Source organism: Protomyctophum parallelum (assembly GCF_964188405.1).
Source record: "Protomyctophum parallelum genome assembly, chromosome: 1".
Lineage (NCBI taxonomy): Eukaryota > Metazoa > Chordata > Actinopteri > Myctophiformes > Myctophidae > Protomyctophum > Protomyctophum parallelum.
The window spans coordinates 105,292,900-105,312,899 of record NC_139697.1 but is presented as its reverse complement, the minus strand read 5'-3'; the positions used below and the strand labels follow the sequence as shown (position 1 = coordinate 105,312,899).

At 43.7% G+C, this 20,000-nt stretch overlaps 1 protein-coding gene across 1 annotated transcript in view; it reads left to right on the top strand.

Annotated features, from left to right (window-relative positions):
- LOC310872706 (LRRN4 C-terminal-like protein) overlaps positions 1-15,262 on the top strand; it is an 18,675-nt gene extending 3,413 nt beyond the window's left edge. Inside the window, exon 2 of the mRNA XM_083784749.1 lies at positions 12,626-15,262. Coding sequence (XP_083640875.1) covers positions 12,634-13,470 — 837 coding nt within the window. The 5' untranslated portion in view covers positions 12,626-12,633 and the 3' untranslated portion in view covers positions 13,471-15,262. The remainder of the gene's footprint in view (positions 1-12,625) is intronic.
- Positions 15,263-20,000: the final 4,738 nt, after the last annotated feature.

Sequence of the window (20,000 nt, the reverse complement as noted above, 5' to 3'; positions counted from 1 at the left end):
GTTAACCCCTAACTCTGTATACAGGGTTATAGGGTTAAACCCTGACTCTATATACAGGGTTATAGGGTTAACCCCTAACTCTGTATACAGGGTTATAGGGTTAACCCCTAACTCTGTATACAGGGTTATAGGGTTAACCCCTAACTCTGTATACAGGGTTATAGGGTTAACCCCTAACTCTGTATACAGGGTTATAGGGTTAAACCCTGACTCTATATACAGGGTTAGGGGTTAGGGGTAACCTGACCCCTAACCCTGCATGCAGACAAGAACATTTACAGCATTGATTCCACATTATATGATATGGACACAAAGTACAACATATATAATATATATAATTTTAGGTATGCGGTCTAGCTTAAACTTGGACTCAGGGGGGTGGACGCCTCTGCCTTGCATAGTCCCCAGTGAATAGGCAGTTGGCCCTTCACTGGTAACCCAATTTTGGACTCATTTTAAAGGTATATTCAGTGATTTCACTTAATTCAAATATCACTTATTTTTTTGTTTTGTTGTGATAATCCTCCCTACTATAGAGTGTGCTGACCATATAAGGAGTTCCTCCCTGTCCCCAGTTAACCCCTGGGGGTCAAAAAACCTTTGGCTCTCTATCCTGATTGGACGAAAGGCTGGGTCCCACAGCCAAAAACGAAACCTAAGGTTTTTTGAGTGAAATCACTGAATATACCTTTAAATATATGAAGGTATTGCGGGCAGGGATTTTTACAAAAAAGCCTCCCCTTTTAAAATACATACACTCATACATACCTACATATATACATTTCAGACGTTTTAGCAGTTTTTAAGGACCCACTTTTAGGCCAGTGCACCAGAGCAAACTCTTGCCTTTTTTTAAACCCTACCCATTTTAACCAAATATATAATACGTGTTTATACACAACAGAAACAGAACCTTATAACCGTATATTTATATTTATACTTCATTGTCTATTTTTCTATTTATTTCCTTTATTATATATTACTGTACATACTGTACATTGTGTACATTCAACAACAAGTGTATTTATTCCCATTATTGCATTACTGTATTGCACTCTGGTTGGACGACACTATAGAGCACCGAAGTCCTGACGTAACTCGCTCATCCCGACGATTCCCCTGGTTCACGGAAGTAATTTCTCTATGGAGAATAACATGGGGTGATCTTAATATCGTCTACTATAAGCGTTGTGGTCTAAAAATAAACAAGCTGTCTCGGCGTTATTGTCAGGGAGGTGTCTCTGTATCGTTTGCAACAGTCAGTCACTCATATATGATACAGTCTGCTTCTAGCGAAAATCTAACTAATTCAGCAGCAGTAACATTAGCGTTTTCTCTCAGTCAGTTGATTCTTCATATCCATGTGAGTGAAGCGGCCGGGGTGACATGTTTATTTTTCAAACACAGTTCTTATATGAATCAATCTAAAACTCCTCCTATGGTGATTTCAATGCAACTAAACAAATACATGAACCTGGGGACTGACGCCCTCTACTGAAAGTGACGTCAGACTTCGGTGCTCTATTCATTTCGTCGTCAAAGTATTTGTATACTATGTGCAGTGACAATAAATCTAATCTAATCTAATCTAACCAAATATTGTTGGTTGCAATGTCGAACTATACTCGTCAGACGTAGATATAATAGAAGTATATATACTCATGTTACAAGTAAAAGTCCTGAATTCAAAATGTACTTGTAAATGTACTAAAAGTACAAAAGTATTGGTATCAAAATGTACTTAAAGTATCAAGTGTAGAAAAGTATATGCACTCACTGTGCAGAATGTTTCCTTTCAAGTTTTAAAAAATAGACAACATTTTGAAAATAGCACATCTACAAGCTCACGATGCGTCACATTGCGACGCATTGTGAGCTTGTAGATTGGCTGTTTTCAAATGGTCGAAATGCATAATATAATGGGCTGAAATGGTTAATGTATGTTTGGTAATAATAATAAAATAAATCTCCAAAGTAACATCGTAACTATAACTGTCAGGGTGCGTTCAGCAGTACGACCACAAGGCAGGATTCACAGTTCAGGATGTTTATTTAACTATAACTTAACCCATTCTGACCTGAGATCAGATTCAAAAAATGTCTATTACATCCTGACAGTTTCATTATTAACCCATTCTGACCTGAGATCAGATTCTAAAAATGTCTATTACATCCTGACAGTTTCATTATTAACCCATTCTGACCTGAGATCAGATTCTAAAAATGTCTATTACATCCTGATAGTTTCATTATTAACCCATTCTGACCTGAGATCAGATTCTAAAAATGTCTATTACATCCTGACAGTTTCATTATTAACCCATTCTGACCTGAGATCAGATTCTAAAAATGTCTATTACATCCTGACAGTTTCATTATTAACCCATTCTGACCTGAGATCAGATTCTAAAAGTGTCTTCGATTTTTCAAAAATAGCAGACCTTCAAGCTCGTATCGCGCCACTCGGTGGCGCGCTATGAGCTTGTAGGTCTGCTGTTTTTCAATAGCTAAAGCATAACATGATGCCAACACCAAAATGGGTGCCCGTTCAGAATGGGTTAAACTTCCAATAAAATGGGGCCGGCAAAATAAGGACACAGTAGACATTATACACTCTGACATGAAATGACGATCTGACATTAAAAGGAACTGAACAAACTGGGGTTTATAAATAGACAAAGACTAACTAGACACAGGTGAACTCAAAATACAATCAAACACAGGATAGGCTAACAGGACAAAGAGGACACAGGTGAAAACACTGACACATCACAAGGTATAGGTGTGAGACAAGGTAGGGAACAGTAACTAGGCAGACAGGAAACACTAGGGACCATACTACAAAATAAGATACACAAAACCAACAGAGTAACAGAAAACCAAACTGAACAGGAAGACAAGGCAAAATACTGAACATACAGAGAATAACAGAATAAGTCAGAAGGACTGCAGTATTAGTAAACAATACATTAGACTGCAGTATTAGTAAACATTAGACTGCAGTATTAGTAAACAATACATTAGACTGCAGTATTAGTAAACATTAGACTGCAGTATTAGTAAACATTAGACTGCAGTATTAGTAAACATTAGACTGCAGTATTAGTAAACATTAGACTGCAGTATTAGTAAACATTAGACTGCAGTATTAGTAAACACTAGACTGCAGTATTAGTAAACATTAGACTGCAGTATTAGTAAACATTAGACTGCAGTATTAGTAAACAAGTACAAAGGCAAGAATAGTAACAACAACTTCCTTTCTTGACTTAAGCATGAAATACAGAACATAAGTAAATGTACTGGTACTGGTACTGGTAAAAAGGAAAGGTACTATGTTTACCCAGGGTAACTGGACTAAGGAAAGGAAAGGTACTATGTTTACCCAGGGTAACTGGACTAAGGAAAGGAAAGGTACTATGTTTACCCAGGGTAACTGGACTAAGGAAAGGAAAGGTACTATGTTTACCCAGGGTAACTGGACTAAGGAAAGGAAAGGTACTATGTTTACCCAGGGTAACTGGACTAAGGAAAGGAAAGGTACTATGTTTACCCAGGGTAACTGGACTAAGGAAAGGAAAGGTACTATGTTTACCCAGGGTAACTGGACTAAGGAAAGGAAAGGTACTATGTTTACCTGCAGGGTAACTGGACTAAAGGTACTATGTTTACCTGCAGGGTAACTGGACTAAGGAAAGGAAAGGTACTATGTTGACCCAGGGTAACTGGACTAAGGAAAGGAAAGGTACTATGTTTACCCAGGGTAACTGGACTAAGGAAAGGAAAGGTACTATGTTTACCCAGGGTAACTGGACTAAGGAAAGGAAAGGTACTATGTTTACCCAGGGTAACTGGACTAAGGAAAGGAAAGGTACTATGTTTACCCAGGGTAACTGGACTAAGGAAAGGAAATGTACTATGTTTACCCAGGGTAACTGGACTAAGGAAAGGAAAGGTACTATGTTTACCCAGGGTAACTGGACTAAGGAAAGGAAAGGTACTATGTTTACCCAGGGTAACTGGACTAAGGAAAGGAAAGGTACTATGTTTACCCAGGGTAACTGGACTAAGGAAAGTAAAGGTACTATGTTTACCTGCAGGGTAACTGGACTAAGGAAAGGAAAGGTACTATGTTTACCCAGGGTAACTGGACTAAGGAAAGGAAAGGTACTATGTTTACCCAGGGTAACTGGACTAAGGAAAGGAAAGGAAAGGTACCATGTTTACCCAGGGTAACTGGACTAAGGAAAGGAAAGGTACCATGTTTACCCAGGGTATAACTGGACTAAGCTCAAGAACTTGTTTACAGCCAGGCCCTGCTCATAGAACATTTCATGGTAGAGGTTCAATGCCTTGCTCAAAGGGCACTTCAGCGGTGGTCCTTTTAACGTGCCGGTCCGGGGATACGAACTATAGCGACCTTCCGATATCAAGACCGCTCCGCAAACCGTTACTAATGTTTTGATTATTATCACCAAACATACATTAACCATTTCAGCCCTATTGTATATATATATATATATATATATATATATATATTCATTTCGACCATTTGAAAACAGCCGATCTACAAGCTCACAACAATGCGTGGCGACATGACGCATCGTGAGCTTGTAGATCTTCTACTGCTGACAGGCTGTGTTCTGGTTCTTGGGGGTGTAATGGAGCGCTCAGTCCAGCCTGCGTTGCACAATAACCCAGATTCCAGTGTGGAATGCAGCGTGCGTGCCAGAGGCCCACAGGACCCATTCACACACACAGCCCGTATTGTGGCAGCTGTGTATGTGTGTGTGTGTGTGTGTGTGTGTGTGTGTGTGTGTGTGTGTGTGTGTGTGTGTGCGTGCGTGCGTGCGTGCGTGCGTGCGTGCGTGCGTGCGTGCGTGCGTGCGTGCGTGCGTGTGTGTGTGTGTGCGTGTGCGTGTGTGCGTGTGCGTGTGTGCGTGCGTGCGTGTGTGTGTGTGCGTTCCTTCTGGAAAGGGAACCTGCGATTGAACCCAAATCATTAGTACACACACCAGGGTTGTTTTCGTCGACTAAAACTAAGACGAAAAATGTTCTTCGACTACCTTTTTTCACTCACTAAAACTAAATAAAAACGAATCTATGGTGACTAAAACTAAGACTAAATATACTGACAATTTCGTCAACAAATAAAAACTAGACTAAAATGTTAGGAAGGGACTAGTGGACAAGAGATCCAGTTTTATGCTGGGTTGCATGCTGAAAATAGCAGATCTACAATCTACAATGAGATTGTATATCTGCTATTTTCAGCATGCGACCAAAGTGTAAAATATGTCATTACAACGACATCAAGGCCTGTCAAAACACATTTTAGTCGACTAAATCAACTGTAGATTTAGTCGACTAAAATCGTATGACATTTAGTCGACTAAAACTAGACTAAACACTAGAACATTCCAGGTGACTAAAATGTGACTAAAACTAAGTGAAAACTATTCAAGAGACTAATGACTAAAACTAAAATAGAAATTTGCTGCCAAAAACCACACTGACTCACACGTCAAAACAGCTGCGCTGCCACTCGAGGTCTGATTCGTGTACCTGTGAGGGTTTATATGTGAGCCCGGTAGAATTCAATGGTTTCGCTTCTCCAACTCCACAATGTACATTTTAGGCATTAAAGCAGGCGCTTTACATCCAGTACAGTCGCAATACAGTCGCTCTTATTCCAGAGTGACTTACAGTAAGCCAGAACAACAGATGGTATAAATACATCACATACATAGAAACAGTCATCTAGGATCATAATGTAAGCTTAATCCGTCCAACAGTGTAATATCTATATTGTAATTAAACTACGCGTATACACTATATGGGATGCTATAATGTCTACATAACAGCAATATAAAATATAAAACCGTTAAGAATGAAGACATGTAGCATTTAATCAGACCAGTGTGTGTCCAGTGGAAACCTCGTATGAATCTGATCTCAGGTCAGAATGGGTTAATCAGACCAGTGTGTGTCCAGTGGAAACCTCGTATGAATCTGATCTCAGGTCAGAATGGGTTAAGAATGAAGACATGTAGCATTTAAAAAACAATGTCAATAAATAGTATACAGTAGCAGAAATAGTCAGAAATATGTCGTTGCTGTCGGGCAGAACTGTGTACACTAAACCCAAGCGTTTAGGTTATAAACTGTTTTAAACACATATTTGTAACACTTTTTAAACGTGTCACAGTGTTTAGATTATAAACAGAATCGCCTGTAACACTTTTTAAACACATAAACGTGTTTAGTTTTTACAATCAAAGTCAGTCATATTATAGGTGTTTAGAATTTGAACACTAGGTGTTCTCGTGAGGTGTTTGAGTGAACTCGTGTTCTACTGTATTTTGTGACCATTAATAAACACTTGGCATTTTATTATTACACACATGGTGTTTAGGTTTAAACCAGGGATTTACAGTGTGTTATTGTGTTATTGTGGACGGCTGACAAAGCATTACACTGGTTTACAACACGGTCCACCAGGTTCAATTCATCAGGACATTTAGAGACGTACACAGATATACACTTCTATGGAAAAAAACTAAACAAGAAATCGTCATATAAAGAAAGTAAAAAGTCAGGGGAAAAGGGGGGGGGGGAAACTAGGCACACTGGATTCAACAAGCAGGCCAGGCAGCTGGCTGGCTGGCTGGCTGGCTGGCTGGCTGGCTGGCTGGCTGGCTGCCGGGACGAAGCCCTTTACGATCTGCGTCACGCTTCAGCCCCGATTTGGAACTTTCCACATTCATCAGAACATTTAGAGACAAAAGCACAAAAACCACCGGCTTCATTCTGCAGGAGTCTGAGCTGCTGACGGCTTTCATTAACTCATTCAGACCTTCATTCTGTAGGAGTCTGAGCTGCTGACGGCTTTCATTAACTCATTCAGACCTTCATTCTGCAGGAGTCTGAGCTGCTGACGGCTTTCATTAACTCATTCAGACCTTCATTCTGTAGGAGTCTGAGCTGCTGACGGCTTTCATTAACTCATTCAGACCTTCATTCTGTAGGAGTCTGAGCTGCTGACGGCTTCATTAACTCATTCAGACCTTCATTCTGTAGGAGTCTGAGCTGCTGACGGCTTCATTAACTCATTCAGACCTTCATTCTGTAGGAGTCTGAGCTGCTGACGGCTTCATTAACTCATTCAGACCTTCATTCTGTAGGAGTCTGAGCTGCTGACGGCTTCATTAACTCATTCAGACCTTCATTCTGTAGGAGTCTGAGCTGCTGACGGCTTCATTAACTCATTCAGACCTTCATTCTGTAGGAGTCTGAGCTGCTGACGGCTTCAGTAACTCATTCAGACCTTCATTCTGCAGGAGTCTGAGCTGCTGACGGCTTTCATTAACTCATTCAGACCTTCATTCTGTAGGAGTCTGAGCTGCTGACGGCTTTCATTAACTCATTCAGACCTTCATTCTGTAGGAGTCTGAGCTGCTGACGGCTTCAGTAACTCATTCAGACCTTCATGGTCTGAAACGCTGAGTCACTCCACAGCTCTGAAACGCTAATATTTCTTAGACACTTAGGCGTGTCTTAAGTACCAGGTCTTATTCCCTAACTTGAGTAAACTAAAGACCTGGAGGCGTGATCAATGCCATTTGGCTATTCTGAGTGGCCAAAGAGCATTGATCACGCCTCCAGGTCTTTAGTTTACTCAAGTTAGGGAATAAGACCTGGTACTTAAGTTAGGGAATAAGACCTGGTCCTTAAGACACGCAGAATACAGCCCTTAGAGGCCTCATTCACACATACCAAACACCAATCAAGCAAATGTTTCTTTGGCTCACCACAATGCTTTTCCAATGGGAGTCACATGGGAGTTTGATCAAACATTTGTGTTTGATTGCTGATTGCTGGTGCGGTGTTCTGCCCCTCCCCCCTCATCAAACAAAAATGTTTGGTCAAACCATGTGACTCCCATTGGAAAAGCATTGTGGTGGTCTAAAAAAACGACCAAACATTAGCTTGTTTTGGTGTTTGGTACGTGTGAACGAGGCCTAAGACACGTATAAGGACTGTAAGTGTTTTGTTTTGTTGTTGTTTTCTCATTATAAATAATGAGCTGCGTGTTTGTTGAGTGACAGGAGACTCACCCAATCAGGATGACATTGTTTAGGGGGGTCACTCATTTCATCCAATCAGGATGACAGTGTTTAGGTGGGTCACTAATTTCATCCAATCAGGATGACGTTGTTTAGGTGGGTCAGTAATTTCATCCAATCAGGACGACATTGTTTAGGTGGGTCACTAATTTCACCCAATCAGGACGACAGTGTTTAGGTGGGTCACTAATTTCATCCAATCAGGACGACAGTGTTTAGGTGGGTCAGTAATTTCATCCAATCAGGACGACAGTGTTTAGGTGGGTCAGTAATTTCATCCAATCAGGACGACAGTGTTTAGGTGGGTCACTAATTTCATCCAATCAGGACGACATTGTTTAGGTGGGTCACTAATTTCATCCAATCAGGACGACATTGTTTAGGTGGGTCACTAATTTCATCCAATCAGGACGACATTGTTTAGGTGGGTCACTAATTTCATCCAATCAGGACGACATTGTTTAGGTGGGTCACTAATTTCATCCAATCAGGACGACATTGTTTAGGTGGGTCACTAATTTCATCCAATCAGGTGACATTGTTTAGGTGGGTCTCTAATGTTGAGCCAATCATATACATTCTACCTGTTGCAGTAGCACTTTTGCCATCTTAGTTTTTCTTTTTTTTTGTGTCGTCACTTGCGACTGCTCTCTCCTAATTGGATGGAATTGGTATCCCAACCTGAACATGTATTCTCAGAGGTCAGCTAGGGAGGGGCCCTATAGCTCTGGTTTCCGTAGCGTGAGACAGCTGTTTCCTTTCTGTGAGACATCCATTTCCTCAGCGTGACTCGTGAGGCAGCTTCGAGTACCCACCCTGGATATGATGTTATACTAGTGTGAGACAGTACCACCCTGGATATGATGTTATACTAGTGTGAGACAGTACCACCCTGGATATGATGTGATACTAGTGTGAGACAGTAACCACCCTGGATACGATGTGATACTAGTGTGAGACAGTACCACCCTGGATATGATGTTATACTAGTGTGAGACAGTACCACCCTGGATATGATGTGATACTAGTGTGAGACAGTAACCACCCTGGATATGATGTGATACTAGTGTGAGACAGTACCCACCCTGGATACGATGTGATACTAGTGTGAGACAGTACCACCCTGGATATGATATGATACTAGTGTGAGACAGTACCCACCCTGGATACGATGTGATACTAGTGTGAGACAGTACCCACCCTGGATACGATGTGATACTAGTGTGAGACAGTACCACCCTGGATATGATGTTAGTAAGACACATGACAATTTGCAACACTAGATTGATTTATAATGGGATGAATCTACAGTTGCAATACCATCCATAATATGACTCCCCCATTCATCTAAATTGCATTTGCGATCTGCTTGTCTTAAACAACTTTAAACTCACCAACATTGCAGCTGTAGGGAAAGCTTGAATTATCCTCTTTCAAAACTGCAAAGCGTTTGTTTCAGAAAAGTCCACAATAGACATGTTATGAGCTACTTTGTCAAGACATTCTGTGCAGGTGATTCGTTTTCTAAGTGCAGGAGTTTGGAAGCGTTTTCTTGTACTTTATACCTCATACTAAGCATTAAAGTATGAGGTATAAAGTACAGCAGCCTAATAGTGTTCCTAAAACAGAAAGATTGGGTATGGGGTAAGACTGACGTTATGCATCTTTCAGGTCCTTTCACTCCTTCGTCTCAACCATTACTCTATGGCTCTGGTCTCAGCCACCGCGGTGGATATTTTGACATTCCGTTTTTTGTTTTTTTTATGTTGCCACTACTGTTGGAGCAGCCATAAACTACACAGGTTCATCTCTACTGTTGGAGCAGCCATAAACTACACAGGTTCATCTCTACTGTTGGAGCAGCCATAAACTACACAGGTTCATCTCTACTGTTGGAGCAGCCATAAACTACACAGGTTCATCTCTACTGTTGGAGCAGCCATAAACTACACAGGTTCATCTCTACTGTTGGAGCAGCCATAAACTACACAGGTTCATCTCTACTGTTGGAGCAGCCATAAACTACACAGGTTCATCTCTACTGTTGGAGCAGCCATAAACTACACAGGTTCATCTCTACTGTTGGAGCAGCCATAAACTACACAGGTTCATCTCTACTGTTGGAGCAGCCATAAACTACACAGGTTCATCTCTACTGTTGGAGCAGCCATAAACTACACAGGTTCATCTCTACTGTTGGAGCAGCCATAAACTACACAGGTTCATCTCGATGTTCTGGAGCATCTTTGTAATGTTAGTGTTAGTAAAAAGCAGGTAAAAGAGTAACGTTTGAAGCAGACTAACATCAGTCACTTTTCCATTCACTGTAGTAGAAGAGGTGCGGGGAAACCGCCGATATGTCGTCTCCGCCTATAGGAAATACGTAGGCTGCGACCATGAGACCCGCTACGGAATCGGTCTATAACTAAGGGTCTCCAATTGGTTACCTAACCCTCCATCATTTAGCTGGGGTGGGACCACCTGGAACCCCCTCAGGGACCACCATATATGAATAGAGAAGACACGCGAGTTCTCCTTCCATCCACTTGCATTAAGTTGCTCAAAAGCGCATGAGGCGATTTCACTGTGTAGGAACAGAGAGCATTCTGGGATGGATTGGCCCCAAACACATGAACGCGCTGCCGTTGACTATCATTGTGCCGTTGGTGCTGCGTTCACGTATGAAACATTCGTTCACGTGTTCATGGCCTCAAACACGTGAACGTGCTTCAATGATAGTCAACGGAGCAGCGCGAGGCTCGAGCTGCAATACCAAATTCGGCCACTATGTCCATTTGGCCTCAGGGTTTCCTCTGGGTGCCTTCTCTATAAATATATGTGACCAGTGCCAGCAGAATATGCCTCATGTCGCCAGAATGAACATGCCTTAAATCAATAAATAAACTCGTTTTTTTTTTTTATGTGATTTTCTTTTTTTTTTCATATTAATACAGTTTGAATGTTGAAGAAGGTTTTCATTCAAACAGATTGTTCATTTGGGCAAATGAAATGTATACATTTATACGTCAAAGTGGGCTTGTTTTTTAACAAGTTTCTGGAGGCAGAAGAGCGCAGTTCCGAGATTTGCATGTTGGTTACGATTGGTCCTGTAATCTCTTTGTCCTCAGGTTTCACGCTCTGATCACCGCCCATTAGCGTGCTTGTGTTTGTAAACACAGAAGTATTCTGGGCATTTGGGTTAGACTTTACAGAAAATAAACAAAACCACGTATAGCTACTCGCTGAAATACACTTCCCAGCTTGGAGTCTTTCACCAACAAACAACAGGCTAGAAGCTAGCTAGCCTAGTTAGCCGTTTGTGTCGTGTGTTAAAGAGCAAAGAGATCACACGTCTTTTCTTTTAATCACAACTCGCTCATTTCTTGCTCATTTAAAAAAAGGTTATATACTATGTAAACTATGAAATGCAGGCTTTCATTTGGTATATAGAACGTTTGTGTAGGCCGTCTCTAAGAAACGGTATCAATTGAAAAGGAAATGTCGGAAAAAAAATTTCCTCGCGCACCCAGCAAAGAGCTACGTCTTTTCAAATACGGCCGTTAGTACTGTTAATTCAACATCCGGTGAGGGGAGGATACGGATCGTGTATGTATTGTGTATATAAATCAGGGCATACAGTGGGTGGGCTTTAGACCGGATGTAAGCCTTGCACACTAAATAGACACCCGATGTAGTATGAATCCACCCATCGAATGCACAGGAATTACTATAAATGAAACCAGGCATTGTGACTGCATGTGGACAGATCTGTTTATTAAAATAGCAAATCTACAAGCGCACAACATCATAGCCTGATGCGTCGATTTTATTTAAAATACTGGGTCAATTGTCTGACTTTGATTGCTTAAAGTAGACCTGCATAAAATGGTGTACTGCAGCTATTTACAACCAGGTAGTGTATAAGTTACATTGAACACTTAACTTAATATTTAATACTTGAATACTTATACTTAGTATTTAATACTTAGTACTTTCAAAAGGGTTTATTGGGGCACCTTACAAATTGCATTGTTTGTTCTACTGGCTTAAACATGTCAGTGTTTCTAGTGTTGCACTGTTGACAGCTAAAACGTCCTATTGTCTCTTGTCCCTCCCATTGTCACACCCACTTCTGTCCAGCTCTAAGGTGATAAAATGTTGTGAATATTGAAAAGGGCTTTTCTCAGCTTTGGGTGAAAGGCCCCAGTCATTTTAAAATGGTTATATCTCCTTCAATTATTGTCCAATTTCATTGAATGATACATCATATGAAAGCTTACATTCTGTACTTTAATAATCTGTAAAAATCTGAAAAATGGAAAAGGCGACATGAGGCATGTTTTGTTGGCACTGGTCACATATACACTAAGCTGGAACCCCCTCAAGGACCACAGGTTGAGAACAACTGGAATTAGTATAGACGATGAGTTCCATTTGAATGCACCCTAATCTAAAGGAACGTGTGTGTGTGTGTGTGTGTGTGTGTCTTTGATCTGCAGGTGACAGCATGATGTCTGCCAGCAGTCTGGTGGTGATCCTAACGCTGGGCCTCCTCAGAGGCGTCTCGTGTTCAGCCGTGCCATCGGGGAGCGGCCCGGCGCCATCGGGGAGCGGCCCGGCGCCATCGGGGAGCGGCCCGGCGCCATCGGGGAGCGGCCCGGCGCCATCGGGGAGCGGCATTCCCGCGCCGGCTCTGCGGCCGCGAGGATTCCTCTACGCCACGGAGGATTACGACAACTTCTCCGAGGAGCCGCTGGCCGCCGCCACCCCCCCCACGCCCCGGCCCGTCCTGCCGGGCGGCGGCGGAGCGGCCCGACTCTGCGACTACGACGTGTGCCGCGAGGAGCAGACGCCGTGCGCGCAGCTGGCGGCTGCCAGCGGCTGCTTCTGTCCCGGCGTCTCGTCCCACAGCGACCCCCCGGAGCCCCCCGTCCTGAAGGCCCTGTCCTCCTCCTCCTCCTCCTCCTCCTCCTCCTCCGCCCAGGGGGGCGGAGCCGAGGCCACGGTGCGGTGGTGCGCGCCGTACTCCTCCGTCAACTCCTACGTGGTGACGGTCGGCGGGAAGGACCGCGCGGAGTTCGGTGAAGAGCGTCGGAGCGGCGCTCTGGGCGACGTGGAGCGGGCGGCGCGGGTCTGCGTGGTGGCGCTCAACGACAAGGGGCGGAGCGCCGAGGTCGCCGAGTCGTGCACGATGTACCGTCCCGACGGGAGCGGCGCCTCCTCCTGGCTCAGAGCGGGACTGATCGGCGGAGCGCTGGGCTTCCTGGTGCTGCTGTCCTTAGCTCTGCTGCTCTGGAGACTCAGGACCAGGAGGAGGAAAGCCCAGGCCACCATCTCCTCTTAGCTCTGCCCCTCTGGAGACACCGAGTCAGGAGGAGGAAAGCCCAGGCCACCATCTCCTCTTACTTATCAAGCCGATCTTATCGATCTACTGCACATGCTTGGGAGCCTACTGAGAAAAGACAAGCCTCCTCAAACCCTAACAAAACCAAACCCTAAACATAACTGCGAGCTCGTAGCGGTGCGGTCCTAATGACCTAACCCTAACCCTCGGCGCGGTCCCACACCTTAATCGTCGTTTTCGTTTTATCAATGCCAATGGCGGCCAGTGGGCTCCCAGAGTACATGCAGTAGGTCGATTTGATCGGCTTGATAAGTATAACCTACTGGTAATAATGGGTGGATATACCATTGGAAGCGGGTGTCCTCAGCCCTCCTGCTGTGGAGACAAAGCAGGAGGAGGAAAGCCCAGGCCAGGATCTCCTCCACACCGAGGCAGAACGGACAGAGTGACGTTGTTGTGAATGTATTATGTATGTACGCCGATGACATCGTGTTTGTATCGCAAACGTATATTTATTTATATGATGAGACGATGTGTGTCTTACATGAGAGAGAGACAGAGAGACAGAGAGACAGAGAGAGAGACAGAGAGACAGAGAGACAGAGAGAACTCCACCCAAAGCTCCACCCACAACTCTGCGGTGCCATGTCAAAGTCGGACGATTCGTCACACACGTTACCGCAGTGACATTTGTTCTCCGCATTTGACCCATCTCTCTTGGAGCGGTTGAGCCAAGGAGCGCTGAGCTGCAGCCAAGGAGCGCTGAGCTGCAGCCAAGGAGCGCTGAGCTGCAGCCAAGGAGCGCTGAGCTGCAGCCGTGCCGCGCTCGGGAATCATTTGATTAGTTGATTTGACCCCCCCAATCCAACCCTTGATGCTGAGTGCCAAGCAGGGACTGACCCCCCAATCCATCCATTGATGCTGAGTGCCAAGCAGGGACTGACCCCCCAATCCAACCATTGATGCTGAGTGCCAAGCAGGGACTGACCCCCCAATCCAACCATTGATGCTGAGTGCCAAGCAGGGACTGACCCCCCAATCCAACCATTGATGCTGAGTGCCAAGCAGGGACTGACCCCCCAATCCAACCATTGATGCTGAGTGCCAAGCAGGGAGGCACTGGGTCTTTGGTATGATCCGGCCCGGGGGTTTGAACCCCGAGCACCCTGCAGTTTCAGGGCGGCCACTGTCTGGTCCCCTGAACTGTATTGATTGATTGATTGATTGATGTTGAGGAGGAACAAGTGAACCGTATGGATCTGTAACTGTCTTAAAACGGGTTAGTATCCATAAACAGCAACACGTCTAATTGCATATTAAGTAATGGATGCCACAGGCGTCAAGACGTCTCCCCTTGAGAATTCAAATTTCAAATTCGATTTTTTATTTATTTTTATATATATTCTTAAGAAAATTCCTCTAATCTGGTGTACAGGTGATGACATCATGCACATTACATGCATAATAGAATTACAAATTATGTCTTTCTTTATAATGGGAGAATTGGCACTCAGAGCCTAAACTGGTGACCACCTGGTGCCACGATTGGCAGACCTTCAAAATCTCCTCCAAATCCACCAACGAGGCCTGCCATGTGCACTGGAAAAACTTTTAAACAATGTTTTATCATGTAGGAAAACTATTGGTGGAGAGGTTTGTCTAACCCATGTTATGCTTAGCTGTGATTGGACCATAGCAGTTTGGGGAGGGGCTTAGCTAAAGGTCAATGATACATCTATCTTCCTAATAGTAACACTTATGCGACTGACAGATACAACTAGATAAAACACATTTCATTCATTAGGGTGACTCAGGCTATATGTGGCCCAATTAACGACTAGATGGGTTTTCATTATTATTATTTACATTATATTATACATTTTCCTTAACAATAAAGACTTATTTTTTCCACAAGAGTGCCTTAGTCGTTATCTTTTGTGAATCATTAAAAAAAAGACATGCGTCTGTTCTGTGATTTAAATGTAAATCATGTTGCTGTAATGAATCATCTGTAATGACAATGTCTTGTAGTTTGTTTAAACGTTCATTAAATCTTTATTGCTTTTTTCCTATACATCTTTATCACAAACCATTTGTTACAAACATCCACAATCAGTCCCAAACACCGTCACTGTGTTCAACGTCAGTGTAGAGACTGGAGTACGATGAGCGTTTAATTGGGCCGCCTCAGCGTCATCACGCTCTCATCCACATGATTCACTCAGCCAATCACACACTCACTCCATCTTCATACCGGCTACTTCTCTAAAACAGAAGATAATAATAATAATAATATCAATCACAGTATACAAGTAGAGACAGGAATAGCATTCAACATCAATATACAATCATCATAAAATCACAGTTTGGATTAAACAATTACCAACTGACCATTAAACGCACACAGCATTGGTTAATGGAGGCTAGGAGTTAACATGTGGCTCACAAACGTTCCTCCTAATACAACTAAAGTATGAATTCATCTGTCTGTAAACATCTAACATGCATCTACGCACACACACACAAACACAAAGTGTTACAGATATGTGTTTAAAACAGTTTATAACCTAAACGCTTGGGTTTAGTGTGTACAGGACTGTAGAACTATTGGACAGTAGAAAAGGAAGAAAGTCCTGGTGGAGATGTGGCTCTGTGTGGAATGACTGTCTGTGACTGTCTGTGACTGTCTGTGGCTGTCTGTGACTGTCTGTGGCTGTCTGTGACTGTCTGTGACTGTCTGTGACTGTCTGTGGCTGTCTGTGGCTGTCTGTGGCTGTCTGTGACTGTCTGTGACTGTCTGTGACTGTCTGTGACTGTCTGTGACTGTCTGTGGCTGTCTGTGGCTGTCTGTGGCTGTCTGTGGCTGTCTGTGACTGTCTGTGGCTGTCTGTGGCTGTCTGTGGCTGTCTGTGACTGTCAGTGGCTGTCTGTGGCTGTCTGTGACTGTCAGTGGCTGTCTGTGGCTGTCTGTGACTGTCTGTGGCTGTCTGTGACTGTCTGTGGCTGTCTGTGACTGTCTGTGGCTGTCTGTGACTGTCTGTGGCTGTCTGTGGCTGTCTGTGGCTGTCTGTGGCTGTCTGTGACTGTCTGTGACTGTCTGTGGCTGTCTGTGGCTGTCTGTGGCTGTCTGTGGCTGTCTGTGGCTGTCTGTGACTGTCTGTGACTGTCTGTGGCTGTCTGTGACTGAGTGGGGAGTTTGGAGACTGCTCTAATCAAGATACAGGTGTAGAGGATTTAGCAGGTGAATGGAATTCCCCTAATCAGTACTTTTCCACTGAGAGCCTTTTCTACAGACAGTGGAGGCATGGAGAACAAGCAGGGAGACAGTGGAGGCACAGACGTCAGGTCTGCCTCCGCACCGTGGGGGCCCAGACCCACCCACAGGACTACAGCCAGGCAGCAGGCTGGTACCGTGGGGGTCCAGACCCAGACCCGGTTCCACCCCACCCACAGGACTACAGCCAGGAAGGGAAAGAGGCGCCTCCAGGCAGGAGGGTCGAGGACAGAGATTCAGGAGTCCTGAGACGGTGTCGGCTAGTCTGGAGTCTCACATCACCTCTTTGACTCATAACCTTCACTCATAGACCCTAAGCTTCACCAGTCATTGATTCATATAAGCTTCACCAGTCATTGATTCATATAAGCTTCACGAGTCATTGATTCATATAAGCTTCACGAGTCATTGATTCATATAAGCTTCACCAGTCATTGATTCATATAAGCTTCACCAGTCATTGATTCATATAAGCTTCACCAGTCATTGATTCATATAAGCTTCACGAGTCATTGATTCATATAAGCTTCATGAGTCATTGATTCATAATTCATATAAGCTTGATGAGTTATTGTTTCATATAAGCTTCATTTGTCACAGTGGTGATCACCGCTTCACAATTGTACCAAAACTAGAGGCAACCATCATGCACAGTGTCCTGTTTCATAAGGTAAGTATACATCATAATGTAACTTTACTGTACAATCATCATTCACAGTGTCCTGTTTCATAAGGTAAATATACATCACTATGCGTCTGACTAACACAGGAGAATGCAGAACAGTAAAGATTATTGTTATGAGTGGATTTAGTCATTTAGACTAAGGACTTAGTCATTTAGTCATTTAGCCATTTAGTCATTTAGACATTTGGTCATGTTGTAGCTGTCATCAAGATTTAAAGCTGCCTTCAGAATTAAAAGTTCATGTATAAATAACTACATAAGTTAAGAGTTCATAATGTTTTTTGTTTAATGTCAATTTCATGTTTCTATGTGTTTCTACTTTATTTCAATGTATATTGAGGTGAGATTTATGTTGATTGATTGACTAAAGTCACTTTAACCCATTCTGAACGGGCACCCATTTTGGTGTTAGCATCATGTTATGCTTTAGCTATTGAAAAATAGCAGATCTACAAGCTCATATCGCGCCACCGAGTGGCGCGATACGAGCTTGTAGGTCTGCCATTTTTGAAAAATCGAAGAACGACTGACATTTTTAGAATCTGATCTCGGGTCAGAATGGGTTCATCAGACCAGTGTGTGTCCAGTGGAAAACCTCGTATGAATCTGATCTCAGGTCAGAATGGGTTAACCTCTGAGCAGTTGAAGCCTGATCTGCTGATTGAGAGAGGGTGGTTTGGATCAGTGTTAATTAGCAGAGCAGGGCAGAGACAGTTCATTCTGAGAGAGAGCTTCAGCGTGCAAACAGCTAAAGTGCATTGCTGCTGCCACAGAGCCAATTGTACTGATACTGACAAGATTTCCCCCGTTTATTCCCCCCAAAGTGGACGCGGCCAATGAGGTATATTTGTTACTTTTGTGTTTGTTTATTGTAACCTGTGTTGTTTATCATTATTGTTCTCTGTGAGAATATTGTACTGAATGTATATTGTCTTTCATGTTTTTATTCAGTTCTCACGGCATTTAGCAGCCAAATAAATGTCTGCACAACAAAAAGAACGCCTTGTGACGTATCTACCCACGGAGGGGGTTACACATTTAGTCATTAGTCATTTAGTCAACGTACTAAATGAAGCAGCCGGCCTTGGAGTGTTTGGCCTCTGTCTCTTCCTTCCTGTCCAAGTTTGGAAGCAACTGGACAGCTGCTGTGGAGTGGGAACTCACACACACACACACACACACACATACCCAAGCAAACACACACACACACACACACACACACACACACACACACACACACACACACACACATACCCAAGCAAACACACACACACACACACACACACACACACACACACACGCACGCACAAAAACAGGGCTCGCATCGCTATATCGTGGCGCGTTGTGACCTTGTAGATCTGCTGTTTAAAAAAGAACATTTGACTGACATTTTTTTTAAACACAGATCTTCTATTATGGCAGTGATGTGGTTACAATGTAACATTATGTTACATTATGTATAACATATTGTTACATTATACATTACACAGTGGTTTTCAACCATTTTCATATCAAGGTCCATTATTTATTCTGCAAAATGAGCCACCATTAGACGAGATTTAACGTTCAGATGTAAACAGTGATTTCTGATCAAAACTTGACTATTGTAACTCCCTCCTTACTGGCCTACCAGCATGTGCACTTAAGCCTCTCCAGCTGATCCAAAATGCCGCAGCTCGCTTGGTCTTCAACCAGCCAAAATTCTCACATGTCTCCCCCCTGCTCCGCTCCCTCCACTGGCTCCCGGTCGCTGCCCGCACAGAATACAAAACTCTGATGCTGGCATTCAAAGCAACCAAAGGTATGGCTCCCCCATATCTTACAAGTATGATTGAACCCTACAAACAGTCCCGCGCACTCAGATCAGCCAACGCAGGGAAGCTGGAAGTACCCTCACTAAAAACGCCGGGACAGCGCTCCACACGTCCCAAACTCTTCTCCCTTCTGGCTCCAAAACTGTTGAATGCACTTCCCATCGCAGTCAGAACTGCAGCCTCACTCCCAATCTTCCGCCGTAGTCTGAAAACCCACCTTTTCAGACTCCATCATGGCCCATAGCACTTACCCCACCCCCTTAGATAGCATTTCTGTAGACTTAGATAGCATTTGACACAGACTTATAGCATGTTATGTAGACAGCACTATAATTGCATTGTATATAGTCATAGCACACCATAGTGGTCCTCAACAGGCGGACCGCGGTCCACAACCGGACCGCGGCACACCTCTCTGCGGACCCTGGAGAAAAGGCCTGGGCCGTGGCTCAGCGGTCCAGGCACCTTGGCTGGTAATCCAGTCTGGCAGTGTGCCGCGGGTTCGACTCCCGATCCCGACAGGAAATGGGGAGAGAGATGGGGGAGTGACCCCCCATCTCTCTCCCCATTTCCTGTCAGCCTATACTGTCTATCCCTCCATAAAGAATATAAAATAAAGGCGAAAGCCACAACAAAACATTAAAAAAAACAGAATAAACAGAATAAAGAGAAGAAAAAAAAAGTCACCGCAAACGCGAGTTGAATTCTCCGTTGTATTCGATCAATGCCGAGAAACGCAATTAACACTCTTAATGTG